This window comes from Sus scrofa, chromosome 6 (assembly GCF_054392235.1).
Source record: "Sus scrofa isolate SSC_HxYL_T2T_F1_AM1 chromosome 6, Sscrofa_HxYL_maternal_Yorkshire_Landrace_v2.0, whole genome shotgun sequence".
Lineage (NCBI taxonomy): Eukaryota > Metazoa > Chordata > Mammalia > Artiodactyla > Suidae > Sus > Sus scrofa.
The window spans coordinates 59,093,703-59,110,644 of NC_139388.1; the positions used below are offsets into that span (position 1 = coordinate 59,093,703).

Below are 16,942 nucleotides of genomic sequence, written 5' to 3' on the forward strand. Positions count from 1 at the left end.
GCAGCTGTAGCTCTGATTCGACTTCTAGCCTAAGAATTTTCATATGCCATGAGTGTAGCCCTAAAAAGCAAAAAGAAATAAAGAAAGAATTTAAGAAAAATAAATTAAAAATTAAAAATGATTAATACTGAGTATTTGCGAACGAAGTGGAGGAAGAGAGAAACAGGCAGCCATATATACTTTTGGGAGTTATGTAAATTGAGTCATCCTTTTCTGGAGGATTATTTAGCAGTAACTAACAAAATTTTAAACATGGACTTTCTATGATCCCACAAGCTAACTTCTAGGAATTCATCTTATGGAGTAATTTGCACAAGTGTTAAATAACATATGCCCAATGATGGGAAAGAAAATTTTAAAAAACTCCCAAATGTCCATTAATAGAGTTTGGTTAAGTAAATTCTAGAAACAATAGCCTGAAATATTATACACCTGTTAAAAATGACAAATGAGGAGTTCCTGTTGCAGCTCAGCAAGCTCGACTGAATCTAACAGCAGGATCACCTCTATTTCATTTTCAGGCTCTCTACTCAGCATGAGTTCTCTGATGATCAGTGAGCTGTGTGCCCTAAGCAAAGGCTTTCTCAAAATTGTGCACAGTATGAAGTCTCTGATGTTCAGCCAGGTGTGAACCCCAGCTGAAATCCTCTCCACATGCTTTATACATATAGGTCTTGTGACCTATGTGACCCATGTGAACTTTCTGGTGTTGAATGAGGTGTGAAATCTGAGTACAGGTTTTCCCACAGGTCTTACATTTGTAGGGCTTCTCTCCAGTATGAATCCTCTGATGCTGAATAAGGTGAATGCTTTGTTGAAGGCTTTCCCGCACTGCTTACAGGCATAGGGTTTCTCACCGGTGTGAATCCTCTGATGTTGAATGAGGGATGAGTTATGACTGAATGTTTTCCCACATTCCTTATATTTATAGGGCTTCTCGCCTGTGTGGATCTTCTGATGCTTGATGAAATAGGTGCTCCGGCTGAAGGCTTTCCCACACCCGCTGCACTCATAAGGTTTCTCTCTGGTGTGAGTTCTCTGGTGTTGGATGAGGTGGGAAATCTGGGTGTAGGCCTTCTTGCAAATTTTGCATTCATAGGGCTTCCCCCGGTGTGAATCCTCTGGTGGCGCGTAAGTGAAGAGTTCTGGCTGAAGGTTTTCCCACATTCGTTACACTTGCAGGGCTTCTCACCAGTGTGGATCATCTGGTGTTGAGTAAAGGAGGAGGTGTGACTAAAGGCCTTTCCACACTCATTACATATATAGGGTTTCTCCCCCATGTGAATGCTCTGGTGCCTCATGAGGTGGGCAATCTGTGTGTAAGCCTTCCCGCACTCAGGACACTCATAGGGCTTCTCCCCAGTATGAATCCTCTGATGCTGGGTCAGGGATGAACTGTGGCTGAAGGCTTTGCCACACTTGGGGCACTCATAGGGTTTCTCTCCAGTGTGAACTCACTGGTGCTGAGTCAGGGACGAGCTGTGGCTGAAGGTTTTCCCGCACTCATTACACTTGTAGGGCTTCTCTCCAGTGTGGATTGTCTGGTGCTGAGTCAGGGAGGAAGTGTGACAGAAAGCCTTGCCACACTCGTTTGCATTGGTACAGCTTCTCCCCCGTGTGGATTTTCTGGTGACGGGTGAGATGGGACATCTGTGAGTAGAACTTCCCACATTGGCTGCATTTATAGGGTTTCTCTCCGGTGTGGCATCATTGGTGTTTGATGAGCGAGGAACTCTGGGTGAAGGCCTTCCCACATTCCTTGCATTTGTAGGGTTTCTCTCCTGTGTGGATCCTCTGGTGCTCAGTGAGTGAGGAGCTCTGGGTAAAGGTTTTGCCGCAGTCGTTGCAGGTGTAGGGCTTCTCTCCCATGTGGGTGATGTGCTGGATGAAATATGAACTGTTGCTGAACGCCTTCCCACAATTGTTACACTTGTAGGGCTTCTCTCCAGTGTGAATTCTCTGGTGTAGAACATAGTTGGAATGCTAGATGAAGGCTTTTCCACATGTTGTGCAGTTAAATGGTTTCTTTTCTACAAAGGTCCTTTGGTGTTTCAGGCTCTTTCTCGGCCCATTCCATTTCTTGGGCCTCTCTCCTCCAGGCAGCCTTTGCTTCCTGATGAAGGCTGAGGTCTGCTTGAAGCTTCTCCCAAGCTCGTTACAGCCCCTCTCCCCACAGGTGTTTTCCTTGGGAGGAGCAAACAACCTCCCCAAATGCCTCTTCTGATTTCCCTGGTCTTCTCGTTGACAGCCTCATGTCCAGGAGCCCCTGAGCTTGGTGTCTCCAAGCACTGCCCTTAAAATACCCTCCATCTTTCCCTTTGGGGAAGCTGCCTCTTCAGAAACATTCTTTATGGGAAGTGTCTCCTGAGTAGTTGCAGAGCTTGTCTCCAAGTCTGAAAGAAGGGAAAATATGAATTTCGTCTATCCCAGAACAAAAGAAGCTGACTATATAGATCATTGTAATTGTAAAAAGAAAGGTTTCAAGGAGTTCTCACTGTGGTGCAGTGGGTTAAAAATCTCCACTTGTGGCTCAGCAGTAATTAACCCAACTAGTATCCAAGAGGACATGGGTTCAATCCCTGGTCTTGCTCAGTGGGTTAAGGATCCAGCACTGCTATGAGCTGTGGTGTAGGTCACAAATATGGCTTGGATCCCGCATTGTTGTGGCTGTGGCATAGGCCAGCAGCTACAGCTCCAATTCGACCCCTAGCCTGGGAACTTTCATATGCTGAGGGTGCAACTCTAAAGAGCAAAACAAAACAAAACAAAACAAAACAAAAACAAAAACAAAAATCCAAGTACAGTGGCTTGGGCCACTGCAGAGGTGTGGGTTCAATCCCTGGCCTGACAGTGGGTTAAAGGGATAATTGCTATGTGCCAAACACAATGCTGGGGGTGGATGACTCTGTGCTGCATAAGACATCTCACCCTTGTCCTCAGAGATGGGGAAGAAAGAGGATTGTACTCAGATATTTTGGACATATCATTACCTCCTCAACATCCCTGCATTTGAAGAACCACAATTTCCATGTAGTCTTGGTGGGGCTCTTAATCCTTGTCTCTACCATCTCCCACCTCAGGAGTGAGTGTAGCCAGTCAGAATATTTTGTCCCCAAACAGAGCCAATAAGAATCTTCCTTTAGATTTAGATATGGTGTTGCTAGGCAGAATATGTTTGAGAAAGCTCCCACCATGGCACAGAGGAAATGAATCTGACTAGTACCCATAAGGATGTAGGTTCAAACCCTGGCCTCACTCAGTGAGTTAAGGATCTGGCATTTCCATGAGCTGCAGTGTACGTCACAGAGGCAGCTTGGATCTGGTGTAGCTGTGGCTGCGGTGTAGTGTCAGGAGACATGTTTCTACAATCTTTTCCCAGCCTCTTGCCTTCTATTTTCTATGCTGAAAACTCCATCTTGTCCTGCTTTACCTTTACCCTATATTGCTGCTTGAAAAACAGTCACGGTGCTGGCAAGTAAGTTAAACTTAAGAACAAAGACCAAGAAGTTCCCGTCGTGGCACAGTGGTTAACGAATCCGACTAGGAACCACGAGGTTGTGGATTCAATCCCTGGCCTTGCTCAGTGGGTTAAGGATCCGGCGTTGCCATGAGCTGGGGTGTAGGTTGCAGACGTGGCTTGGATCCAGCGTTGCTGTGGCTCTGGCGTAGGCCGGCGGCTAGAGCTCCAATTCGACCCCTAGCCTGGGAACCTCCATATGCCATAAGAGCGGCCCAAGAAATGGCAAAAAGACAAAAAAAAAAAGAACAAAGAGCAAAAGGCGTAAGTTATTCATGTGGTCAGCTGAATGAGGACATAACGCGTTGGTCTAGGCGTGCTGGACCTGTGCGGATAGGCATGCCATTTGCACAGCCTGGTACGTCCTGTTAAGAGGAAGATGAGCCTCATGAGCCCAAGGGGTTTATGAGGGGTCATTAACAGGATATGCATCAGCAGAGAGAATGAGGTGCAGACCTAGGCACACCGGGTTGCGGCAGATAGGCACCCCGTCTGCTGACGCACAATGGTGGTTCTCTAGATGCTGTGCATAGAGAGAACACCTGACAACAAATTTGGTTGTTAAATGTCTAAAGGTCAGAGTAAAGGTTTAACCAGCTACGTGACTTCTAAAAAAATTTAAAAAACCATATTCTGCACCTGCAGCCCCCTCCCCACTTGACGTCATTCTCAAGAGCACAATAAAAGCAGTGTGGTTTCTTGAGGTGGCGCTCTTGGTCCGTGAGATCTTGAGTCCCCTGGTTCCCACCTTCGATTAAGATAAAAGTCTCTGTGTCTTGTCTTATGTTAACCTTTTCTTTTTCATTTTTCTTTTTCTTTTTTTTTTTTTTTTTGCTATTTCTTTGGGCCGCTCCCACGGCATATGGAGGTTCCCAGGCTAGGGGTTGAATCGGAGCTATAGCCACCGGCCTATGCCAGAGCCACAGCAACGCCAGATGCGAGCCGCGTCTGCAACCTACACCACAGCTCATGGCATCAACGGATCCTTAACCCACTGAGCGAGGCCAGGGACTGAACCCGGAACCTCATGGTTCCTAGTCGGATTCGTTAACCACTGTGCCATGACGGGAACTCCTTGTTTTTCTTTTTTTTCTTTTTAGGGCCGCACTTGCAGCATATGGTGGTTCCCAGGCTAGGGGTTGAATCAGAGCTACAGCTGCCGGCCGACACCACAGCCATAGCAATGCCAGATCTGAGCCGCGTCTGTAACCTACACCACAGCTCATGGCAACGCCGGATCCTTAACCCATGGAGCAAGGCCAGGGATTGAACCCGCAACCTCATGGTTCCTAGTTGGATTTGTTTCCACTGCGCCACAACGGGAACTCCAATGTTAACCTTTTCTTAAGTTTCACAGTGCCCGTTCTTCAGCCCTCAGCCATGTAGGCCGGCAGCTGCAGCTCCGACTGGACCCCTAGTCTGAGAACCTCCATATGCCACAAGTGCAGCTGTAAAAAGAAAAAAAAAAAGAATATGTTTGAGATTATGGGCAGCCACGTCATTGACTGCCACTTGGAAAGGCCTGAAGATGGACTGAAGCTAGAAATAGACAGAATCAACACTTTGGGGGGAGGAAGAGAAGGGGGGAGAGAAAAAGAGAGAGAGAGAGAGGGCACACCCTGACGATACCATTCAAGACCTTAGATCCATCTATGCCTGAAATCTTGTACAGCAATACTTCCCACTTACATGGGTCAAAAAAAAAATGTCTAATTTTGCTTAAGTCAATTTGATTCTTTTTTTGGTTGCTTGTTTTGTTTTTGTCTTTTTAGGGCTGCACCCTCGGAATATGGAGTTTCTCAGGCTAGGGGTCCAATCAGAGCTGTAACTGCTGGCCTACATCACAGCCACAGCAACCACGGGATCCAAGCTGCATCTGAGACCTAAACCACAGATCATGGCAACGCCAGATCCTTAACCTACTGAGCAAGGCCAGGGATCACACCTGCGTCCTCATGGATGCTAGTTAGATTCGCTTCCACTAAGCCACGATGGGAACTACTGATACTTTTTTTTTTTAACAGCTGCACCTGCAGCATATGGCACTTCCTGGGCTAGGGGTCCAATCTGAGCTGAAGGTGCTGCCTACACCACAGCCATGGCAACACTGGATCCGAGCCGCATCTGCAAACTATGCCTCATCTTGCAGCAACATCAGATCCTTAATCTATTGAGCAAGGCCAAGGATGAAATCCACATCCTTGGAGAGACAACATCAGATCCTTAACCCACTGGGCCACAACGGGAACTTCTCAGGTTGATTCTTTACATGCAAAAACTGTGCTGACTAATATACACCAGGTGATTACAATAACTAGTAGAATAATAATTATTATTATTGCAATAGGTAACAGGTACTAAATGTTTACTATGTGCCAGGCTGTTCCAAGCCTTTTCTAGCTGTGAACTAATTTAGTCTCCAAAAGAAATTCAGTGAAGCAGGTACTACTTGTGTCCTCACTTTACAGATAAGCACCAAGAGCTTAAGTCACTTACCCCTAGTCACACAGCCTGTGTGTGGCAGAGCTGGGATTTGAACTCAGACAGTCTGGCTCCAGAGTCTACACTCTTAAAACTGCCACATGAACAAGGGAAGTCATAGCAGCTGAAGCAAGCAGCTGTGAAAGCACCAAGAAGGGGCAGGTCACTCAGCCTGGAAGTCAAGGAGGACCTCCTGGAGGAGGTGACCTGTAGCCTTCATCTTGAGAAACGTGAAGGTGTTTGCCAGGCAGACACAGCAGGGAAGGGTGTTCTGGGCAGAGGGAACAGCATGTGCAAAAGCCCAAAGATAGGAACACACACTCAAGTTCAGGTAGGGACAGGGGCTTCAGTGAGTAAGGTCAGGTTGTGGGGTACCACTCTCCACCAAGTGGATGGTGATGAGAGATGGGGCCAAATACAGAGCAGGCTGGATCAGGCAGGCCCTTGAATGCCAGGTTTGGGGCTAGGACTTTGTCTCGGGGCACTGGGGAGCCACAGAAGGGCTATGAGCAGGCAAAGGGTGGGATCAGCTCTCAATGTAGGAAGACCCCACGGGGGCTGTGTGTGAGATGAGCTGGGGTGAGGGTCCAGGGCAGGGAAGCTGAGGCCTGAGCCAGGGCTGTGGGGAAGAAAGGAGGGGACTGGGCAGAGATAGCAGGAGGGCCAGGACTGGGGGCTGATGGGGCTGCGGTGAGTAAGAGGGGAGGAGGGAGCAAGTCCTGGCCCCACAGCAGGGTGGACAGTGGTGGAAACGAAGACGCTTCTGTCCCCACCTCTGATGAGGTCACGGGTCGGTGGGGGCAGGAAGCTGGCTTCTTCCTGTCCCCCAACACGTTGGGCCAGGTTACACAAGTGATTCCCAGTAACGACCATGCCTCTTCGGACCAGCGGGTTCCTGGGTGCCAGGCGCTTGGCTGCCCTCAGCATGTGTTAACTAACCTGTTCCTTCCAGGCCCCCGGTGCTGTTATTGACCCCATTTTGCAGATGAGGAAACTGAGGCACAGAGGGGCTTAATGACTTGCTCAAAGGCCACAGAACCAGAAAGCGGTGGAGCTGGGATTGGAACCCAGCGCCCACAGGGAGGCCTTGTACCTTATGCTGCCTCAGTCTCGAATGACCGTCACGGATCACGATGGACAGGACCAGAAGACGGCTCACACCTGCTGGCCATCCTCACCCACCTGGACAGGGAACTCGCTGGGCTCCTCTCTCCTCCATCTTGGGCTCTTCCCCTCGCTTCAGATGGGAGATCACTTCGGGTTTGGACCCAAGGAGTCCTGCCCCTGGAAAAGACACGAGACTTGGCCACAGGCACCACGGTCACAGGGAGGCCATGGGGCTGGGCCCCAGGGCCTGGGTCTGCAGGGGAGATGCATACATTGGACACCTAATGATTACATCACTGTTTAAGGCTCCTACTCCATGTTCAGGTTGAGTGGGAAACACACACGGCATTCTGAAGACTTGATAGAGAGAAAAATGAAAATGATCTCACAAATAATTTATAGATGAATTATGATTGACATCATCAGGTGCCACGATGATCATATTTTGGACAGACCAGGTGCAACAAAATAGATGACTAAAGGAGTTCCCACTGGGGCGCAAAGGGATTGGTAGCATCTCCGGAGCACTGGGACACAGGTTCAATCCCCAGCCTGGCACAGTGGGTTAAGGATCCAGCTGTTGCTGCAGCTGTGGTGCAGGTCACAGCTGTGGCTTGGATCCGATCCCTGGCCTGCAACTTGCTGGAAGGACTCTCCCCTTCAGGAGGAGCACGGCCTGGGGACACCTCGATTTTGCAGTCCTGGCCTCCAGAACTGAGAGAGAATACCTTTCTGCTTTCTCTTTATCTCTTTTTTTTAGAGCTGCACCTGAGGCATATGGAAGTTCCCAGGCTAAGGGTCGAATCAGAGCTGCAGCCACCACAGCCACAGCAATGAAGGATCCGAGCCACATCTGCGACCTACACCACAGCTCACAGCAACCCCAGATCATTAACCCAGTGAGCGAGGCCAGGGATTGAACCTGCATCTTCACAGACACTACGTGGGGTTCTTAACTTACTAAGCCACAATAAGAACGCCTACATTTCTGCTCCTTTAAGGCACCACATTTGTGGCGATTTGGTTCGGCAGCCCTAGGAAACTAACACACTCCCTACTGATCCTTCTTAGGAGAAAACATGCTAAAAAAACAGTGCCCACCTTAAATGACAACCTTCTGGAGTTCCCACTGTAGTGTAATGGGATTGACGCTGTCGCTGCTGTGCTGGGATGCAGGTTTGATCCCCAGCCCAGCACAATGGGTTAAGGATCCAGCATTGCCGCAGCTTTGGTGTAGGCTGCAACTGCAGCTCAGATGTGATCCTGGCCTGGGAACTCCATAGGCTGCAGGGGGGCCAAGAAAGGAGAGGAAAAAAGGGGGGGCAGCAGCAAAAAAACAAACAAACAAAAAAGACAACCTTCCCATGTCAGGAGAGGAGAATGGAGGGTGATGCCACTGAGGCAGTTGGCAGGGGCCAGGTCACCTAAGCTTATGGAGGGTCTTGTCCTGGTGACGGGGTGGGCAGAGAATTGTCCCTGAGATGGAGGAACCATAGGAGTTCCAGGGGGCCACGGTGAGCTCAGTGGGGACAGGGATCAGGGGGACCGGTACCGTCCCAGGGAGGTGTTCTGGAAGCTACCAGCTGCACAAATTGGAGCTCAGGGGACAGACTGAAGGGACCTCATCCATACCTGCAGATTGTACAGAAAAGGGTTAACACAGCAGGCTGATGGCTCTCCCCGGAAAGGCCTTGCTGGTATCTGGGAACCTGGGTTTCCAGAGGGTTCCGGCACTCCCTAACTGATAAGGGACTCCCTGTGCCTAAGCTGTTCAAAACAGCTCCTGGGCATATATCCAGATAAAACTCTAACTGGAAAAGGTACATGCTCTCCAATGTTCACAGAAGCACCACTGACATTAGCCAAGACCTGGAAACAACCTAAATGTCCATTACAGAGGCATTGATAAAGAAGATGTGGTACATATACACAATGGAATACTACTCAGCCATAAAAAAAAGAATGAAACAATGCCATTCGCAGCAACATGGATGCACCTAGAGATGATCAGACTAAGTGAAGGCAGCCAGAGAGAGAAAGACAAATACCACACCATATTGCTTATAGGTGGAATCTGAAATATGACACAAACGAACTTCCTGACAAAACAGAAACAGACTCACAGACAGAGAGAACAGACTCACGGCTGCCAAGGAAGAGGAGGAGGAGGGGGGCTGGGGGAGGGAGGGATTGGGAGTTTGGGCTGAGCAGATGCAAACTGCTATCTATGGAATGGATAAACCACAAGAACCAACTGTCTAGCACAGAAAACTAAATTCAACATCCTGTGTTAAACCATAATGAAGAAGAATATATATATAAGAGTTCCCTTCGTGGCTCAGTAGTTAATGAACCTGACTAGCATCTATGAGGATGAAGGTTCAACCCCTGGCCTTGCTCAGTGGGTTAAGGATCTGGTGGTGTCATGAGCTGTGGTGTAGTTGGAAGACGCAGCTCAGATCCCGTGTTGCTGTGGCTGTGGTGTAGGCCGGTGGCTGCAGCTCCGATTAGACCCCTAGCCTGGGAACCTCCACATACAACAGTCCTAAAAAAGCAAAAAAAAAAAAAGAAAAGAAAAGAAAAAGAAAAAATGAATATATATATCAATATACATAACCGAATCACTGTGCTGTAGAGCAGCAATTAACACAACATTGTAAACTGACTACACTTCAATAAAATCAATTTTTAAAAATCCTGGTTGCTGCTGAACACCTGCGTTCCAGGTAGACAGTGCCCATGTGACCAGACCCCCCTAAAACCCCTGGACACAGAGTCCCTGATGAGTTTTCTCCAATCACTGACCCTGGGAGCAGCCCTGGGGACACCCGCACAGAAGTTTAAGCTAAGCTTTTGCAGAGTTTGTCCAGGAAAAGTTGTGTGAGTGAGGACGGCTAAGGACGGAGCCTGCACATCCCCACAGTTTACAGCGAAGACGAGAGATGGAGGAGCCAGAAAAAGAAATAGGGAAGAGAGGAGTTCCTGTTGTGGCTCAGTGGAAATGAATCTGACTAGTACTCATGAGGAGGCAGGTTCGATCCCTGGCCTCCCTCAGTGGGTTAAGGATCTAGCATTGCCATGAGCTGTGGTGTAGGTCACAGATGCGGCTCAGATCCCATGTTGCTGTGGCTGTGGGGTAGGCCAGGCTGCTATAGCTCCAATTCCATTCGTAGGCTGGGAACCTCCACATGCCGCAGGTGCGGCCCTTAAAAGACAAAAAATAAAAAATGAAATAGAAATTGGGAAGCGAGAGATGGAGGGAGAAGGGAAAACAGGCCAGAGATGGAGCTGGACCACAGTCCAGAGGAGAGGACAACAGAGGGCAGGGCTGTGGGGACAGAGAGGAGGGGCGGGGCGGAGGGCCAGGGGGCAGGGCCTGATGGGCTGTCAGTGAAGAGCGGTGAGAAGGTGAGGGTGATGTCTGGGCATCTGATCTGGAGATCAGATGTGGGGCCAAGCAATGATGAGGCAGGGGAAGAAGCAGGAGAAGCAGGTCGGTATTGAGATGCTGCACTTGCGGTGGCTGCGGCCAGTGGGAGGGGGTGTGCAGGGGGCCTGGGAAGCTGGTGGGTGGACAAATGGACTTGGGAAGATATGTCTGGGGAACGCATTTCATGTGCTTTGGGAAGAAGACTCCAAGATGGAGCCTGTGGACCGGAAGACATCCGGGGAGCACCTGTGAGTCTGGGACTCAGGACCGGGCAGCATCCCAGTGTGGAGCCTGAGGTTCCGGCGCAGGGAGAGGGAAGCAGGAGAAGAGGGCGGGGGCACAGGCGGAAGATTCTGGAGGGCGGGGGCACAGGCGGAAGATTCTGTGGGACAGACAGCGGGGCTGCTGGGGCTCTGAGAGAAGCCAGCAGCGAGAGAAGAGGGGCCGTGAGAGGAGCAGGGAGGGTACCACATGATCCCACGGAATCCCCACAGATCGTGCCTCTTCCTGGGAGGGCAGAGGGCAGGCCTCACCCAGCGAGAGAAGGTTCTGGTAGTTCTCCAGCATCACATCTCAATACGGCTCCCTCTGGCCAGGCCCCAGGCAGCCCCACTCTTCCAGGGTGAAGTCCATGGCCATGTCTTTGAAGGTCACTGATTCCTGCAAGGGCCAATTTTACATCACGGAAGGGCATGTCGTTCCAGCGCTCTGGGGCAGGAGAGGTCATGGGTCTAGAGCCTGCTGCTTGCTCCCTGGGCTGGAACATTCTGATTGGGCAGATCTGGGGCGACAGAATCAAACTGGCCCACAGGTAAAACATCTAGGGCCGCCACTGGCTCACAGGCGCCTAGGCAGAAAGTAGAACAAAGCCCCCCATTTACACAGCTCTTTACTGCCGTCTGTCGGACAATCGATACAATATACCAATTATCTCAGCACATGACAGCCGCTTACCGTCATCTGTGTGAAAATTGTTATAATATACATACCAATGGAAGGGAAGGTGCAAATCAGGCCACTGAGATGCGCACGCTTGTGCAGTGGGTAACCTGCGCACCCATACATGACAGCCCTAAGAAACATTTTTAAAAAGCTACCAAGCTGGAGTTCCCGTCGTGGCTCAGTGGTTAACGAATCCGACTAGAAACCATGAGGTTGCGGGTTCGATCCCTGGCCTCGCTCAGTGGGTTAAGGATCCGGCGTTGCTGTGAGCTGTGGTGTAGGTCGCAGACATGGCTCGGATCCCACGTTGCTGTGTCTCAGGCGTAGGCCGGCAGCTACAGCTCCGATTACACCTCTAGCCAGGGAACCTCCATATGCTGCTGGTGCGGCCCTAAAAGGACAAAAGACAAAAAAATAAAAAATAAAAAGCTACCATGTCGACATCACTCTCCATCCCAGTCCCCAACTCTGATCCCAACCCCCACTCCTGACTCCAAGAATAAGGCTCAGGGATGAAGCAAAATCCTCCACTGGCCACTGAACCAGGCAATCAAAAGGCTGCAGAATGTTAGATAACTGATTTTACTTATTTATTTACTTTATAGCTGCACCCACAGCATATAGAAGTTCCTGGGCCAGGGACTCAATCTGAGCTATCACTGGGACCTATTTTGAAGCTACGGCAATGGTGAATGCGTAACCCACTGTGCTGGGCTGGGGATTGAACCCATGCCTTAGCAGTAACCTGAGCCACCACAGATGGATTCTTAACCTACTGCACCACAGTGGGAACTCCTAGACAACTGATTGCAGACCATCATTTAATTCATTCCTAATGTCCCAGCATAGAGCACCCTGCCCACCCCCCACACCCCTGCACCTCCCAGTTCCCAGTCCTAGAGTAACTCCCACCAAAGCCTTTCTCCCAGTTTTGGGAGGAGCAGAAGGTCTTGACTGAATCAAACTGGCCCACAGGAACGTAAAATTCCTACGTTGTCTAGGCCAATTTTTTTTTTTTTTTTTTTTTTTTTTTTTGTCTTTCTAGGGCCGCACCTGCGGTATATGGAGGTTCCTAGGCTAGGGGTCTAATCGAGGCTGTAGCCACCAGCCTATGTCAGAGCCACAGCAACTCGGGGTCCGAGCCGCATCTGCAACCTACACCACAGCTCACTGCAACACCGGATCCTTAACCCACTGAGCGAGGCCAGGGATCGAACCCGCAGCCTCATGGTTCCTAGTCTGATTTGTTTCCCCTGCACCACGATGGAAATTCCGAAGCCATAGGCAGAAAGCCTTCTGGGGTCCACAAAGTCATCTCGGGGAAGAGGGAGTCCAGACTCATCTGGTCCTTGCCTGCCAGGGTCCTGATGGCCATTGCTGGGTCGCAGGCATTTGCCTCCAGAAGAAAGGACCTGGAGGAGGCTGGAGAGGACAGGGGGTCAGTCTGGCCCAGACAGGCAGACAGTTTGCCAAAGAGGCCTCGTGACCGAGGGAACCCTGGTCTCCTCGGAGCCAAAGCAAAGGCTCGGGGCAGGTGGCCCGAGGCCCCCATTCTGGAGCAGCCCCCACTAGCGAGCAAGAGCTTCGGCACCCACACAACAGCTCTCAAAGAAGCAACTGCGGTTATCCCCAGAGGAAATCAAAGCATAAGAGGTCAAGTCCCTTGCTCAAGGTCACGGAGACAGAAGGTCAGCATGAGATTCAGAAGTCTGGCTGGGAGGCCGACCTCTCCTATTTTTCTTGCAATTTTAAAATTATGGGAAAATATACACATACCATTTTAACCATTTGAATGAGTGCTGTGCTGGGGCCGTTAACACTGCCTATGTTGTACAGCCGTCATTGTTATCCACTCCCAGGCCATTGTCATCATCCCCCTAAAAGGAAACTTTGTAGCATTAATTAGTCACCCCGGAATCGCCCTTCACCCAGGCCCGCCCTCAATAACCACTAATCTTTCTGTCTCAATGGATTTGCCTATTCTGGACATTTCATATAAATGGAACCATACACGAGGTGACCTTTGGTGTCTGGCCATGTGACAGAATTGAAGAGGAGCAGAGTCAGAGAGACAAGACTCTATGCCTCAGGCTTCAAAGCTGGAGGAAGGGGCCACTAGCCAAGGAACGCAGGCAGCTTCTAGGAGGCGGAAAAGCCCAGGACATGGTTGCTCCCTTAGAGACCGCCCCTGCCCCGTGGGAGCCTGGCTCTGCTGACTCCTTGACTGCAGCCCAGTGAAATCCAGTTCAGACGTCTAGCCTCCGGTAAGAGAATTCCACATGTGTGTTACTGGAAGCCACCAAGTTTGTGCCAATGGGTTACAGCAGCCACAACAACCTCATGTGTGTTTCCGGGCAAACAGCCACATGTACACCTAGCAGGAAAGAGCCATCAATTACAGGTAAGCCCCAACTTGAAAAGAGGTACATTGCATCTTCTACAAGAAATCACCTACCATGGCAACAATACTAATAAGAAACCATTGCCACCCCAAACTCTCACTTTTCTCCAATATATTTTGGTTAAAACATCTCCTCCTAATTTCTCCAGTTTTTTTCCTAAGTTTTCTCCCTCTCTTTCTCTCTCCCTCCCTCTCCCTGTCTCTCCCCCTCTCTCTTCCCCCTCTCTCTGCTGCACCTGTGGCATGTAGATGTCTCCGGGGCAGAGCAGCGACCCAAGCCACAGCAGTGACAATGCCAGGTCCTTAACCCACTAGGCCACTGGGGAACTCCTGAGGTGCCTTTCTTGTTTGTGAGACTTGCCTATGGCTTTTGATATAGCCTGCTCATCCCAAATTGCAATTCTCTGCTGCTCCTGAATAGGCCCATTTTGCTAGTAAAAATAACTAGCTGTTTTATTCTTTAGGTTAACAATAGTATATAAAGGGTTCAGTACTATCCGAGATTTCAGCCATCCTGAAATGTATTCTCTGAGGAAAAGGGGGGTCTACTAGGATTACAAAAAGAAGAGGGTAACTTTTAAGAGGAGAAGCTTGGCAGACATCAGCTTAGCCAAATGATCAAGGCCGATGTGACCAGTGATTGGCAAGTGGACATCACAGGCTCCTGATTGTAAGGACATGGTGTCCCTTGTAGGGTGTTCCTGCCAAAAGCGTGTAACCTACATCTCATCACGAGGGACCATCCAACACACCCAAACTGAGGCCATTCTAGAAGTACATGGTCTCTAATCTTAGATTGCCAAGATCGTGCTCGCTTCGGCAGCACATATACTAAAACTGGAACGATACAGAGAAGATTAGCATGGCCCCTGCAAAAGCATGACATGCAAATTCGTGAAGCGTTCCATTAAAAAAAAAAAAAAAAGAATTGCCAATATCATGAAGGTCTAAGAAAGACTGAAGAACTATTCCAGCTTAACAGAGCACAGAGATAGGGCAGTGAATGCAGTGCATGTTGTGGGGGTTTCTTTTGCTGTTAAGGACATTATTGGGATAATTAGCAGCGTTTGAAGAAGGTTTGCAGATTACCTAGACATGGTGTTGCATCTATGTTCATTTTCTATTTTTTCTTTTTTGTCTTCTTTTCTTTTTTAGGGCCACACTTGCAGCATATGGAGGTTCCCAGGCTAGGGGCTGAATCGGAGCTACACCTGCCGGCCTATAGCACAGCCACAGGAACGCGGGATCCCTGCCACCTCTGTGACCTACACAACAGCCAGCTCACCGCAACGCCGGAGCCTTAACCCACTCAGCGAGGCCAGGGATTGAACCTGCGTCCTCCCGGATACTAGTCAGATTCGTTTTCGCTGAGCCACGACGGGAACTCCCCATGTTCATTTTCTGATGTTATCATGGTGCAATGGTTTTGGAAGAAAATGACTTTGTTTATAAAGACTTATGAGGACGAGGAGCAGGCAGAGACCCAGAGAGAAGGGGACAGAAACACAGAGATAGAGAAGCAGAGACCCACGGAGAGAGAGGGAGACAGAATGGGGATTGGGGAGTGCTGGGAGATTAGAGAGGAGATGAGACCCAGAGAGGGGGAAGGACACTCAGGATAAGGACAGAGACCGAGGCCTGACCATGCAGAGCCCGCTGGGCCTTTCGGTCAGACATTCCTGGGTGTGAGCCCAGGGCCACAATTCATCAGCACTGTGATCTGGGAGAAGCCACGGAAGCTCCGAGTCTATTTCTTTCACCTGCCAAGTGAGGAGAAGGTACAGTCTCCCTCCTAGGAAATCACAGCAGATGCGCACCGGGCGAGACTCCTGGAAACCAGCGGGCGACAGATTCCTGCGCACTGAGATGGTCTGAGCTGATTGATGGCAGGGGTCTCTGGGGCCGCCTCCTGAGTGACAGGAGGGGCGGGGTACTGCCCACAGCACTCTTCCCCTCTCACCCCGGTAGACTGGGGCCTGCCTCGCCCCCCGCGCGCTTGCCTGCCAGCCTGCCGCGACCAGTCCACACCCACCTGCTCCCTCTCCGGGTCCGCCAGGTCGGACCTCATTCGCGCGCCCCCGGGGGTAGTGCAGGGCGGCCAGGCCTTCCCACCTTCCTCCTTCAGGCCCCAGAAAGCGCCTGCGCGGTTGCTGCCTCGGAATCACAAGTCCTGGTACTTCAAACGCAGCTTCAGAGCTGGCCTACATTTCCCGGAAACCATTGCGGCACCCGCTCCTCCCGGCCTAAGGTCTCTGAGGGTGGAGGAATGCTGGGAAATAGAGTCTAGGAGTAGAACGTTGGGCGGGAGAAAGAACGATGTCAACAGAGCTTCTTTGCAGCTAGAGGAAACATGGTACTTGGGAAATGTATGGCTGTATTGGCACTGGGAATATTCCCATTTTGGCAACCAGAGGCGACGTCATAGTCCAGTTAACCCATCTAACTCAAGTTTCTCCTTCCATACCAAGTCTTCGAGATGCCATATAAACTGAGGGCGAATGAATTGAGCCCCTGTTATTCAATTATTCAATTTTCCTGGGCATCTGCCTTCCAGTTTGCCTCATTTTCACCCATCACTTATTTATTTATTTATTTATTTATTTGCCATTTCTTGGGCCGCTCCCGCGGCATATGGAGGTTCCCAGGCTAGGGGTCGAATCGGAGCTGTAGCTGCCAGCCTACGCCAGAGCCACAGCAACGCGGGATCCGAGCCGCATCTGCAACCTACACCACAGCTCACGGCAATGCCGGATCGTTAACCCACTGAGCAAGGGCAGGGATCGAACCCTCAACCTCATGGTTCCTAGTCGGATTCGCTAACCACTGCGCCACGACGGGAACTCCTCACCCATCACTTCTTAAAGAGCTGCGTGATAAAGGAAATAGACCCTTAGAGTGGGAGCTGGGAGATGTCCAGGAATGCAGGGATGGTTAGGCATTGGGTTATATAATTCATCTATGAATATACCAAAATAATAGAATAATATCCATGGGATATGAAAAGAGTGTTGAGAGAATTCAGTAATTAGCCCCCCGTTTCTTCTTTTTTGGCTGCGCCTTGTGG

The 16,942-nt window shown here is 50.1% G+C and overlaps 2 protein-coding genes and 1 non-coding gene across 13 annotated transcripts in view; 1 reads left to right on the forward strand and 2 right to left on the reverse strand.

The window, feature by feature from the left end:
* Nucleotides 1–16,942, reverse strand: part of VRK3 (VRK serine/threonine kinase 3) — a 79,967-nt gene that overhangs the window by 60,602 nt on the left and 2,423 nt on the right. For 3 of the 11 annotated variants that reach the window (XM_084961683.1, XM_084961676.1, XM_084961678.1), the window contains exons 2-3: nt 7,181–7,282; nt 757–2,393 (exon numbers count right to left, since the gene is read on the reverse strand). The gene's annotated coding sequence lies outside the window, so the exon portion shown is untranslated. Of the gene's footprint in view, nt 1–756; nt 2,394–7,180; nt 7,283–11,068; nt 11,196–13,253; nt 13,355–15,910; nt 16,020–16,942 lie in introns of those variants that run through there. The other 8 variants (XM_084961687.1, XM_084961682.1, XM_084961673.1 and 5 more) reach the window with 7 other exon arrangements.
* Nucleotides 339–16,019, reverse strand: LOC100524378 (uncharacterized). Its single transcript, XM_084961756.1, is given in 8 exon segments — nt 339–807; nt 810–1,106; nt 1,109–1,589; nt 1,591–2,393; nt 6,014–6,135; nt 7,181–7,282; nt 13,254–13,354; nt 15,911–16,019. Coding segments are annotated over 4 exon segments (1,296 nt in total). The 5' UTR covers nt 1,870–2,393; nt 6,014–6,135; nt 7,181–7,282; nt 13,254–13,354; nt 15,911–16,019; the 3' UTR covers nt 339–568.
* On the forward strand, nt 14,686–14,792 carry LOC146402415 (U6 spliceosomal RNA). The gene has a single exon (XR_014808778.1). It is a non-coding gene; the product is annotated as a U6 spliceosomal RNA (small nuclear RNA).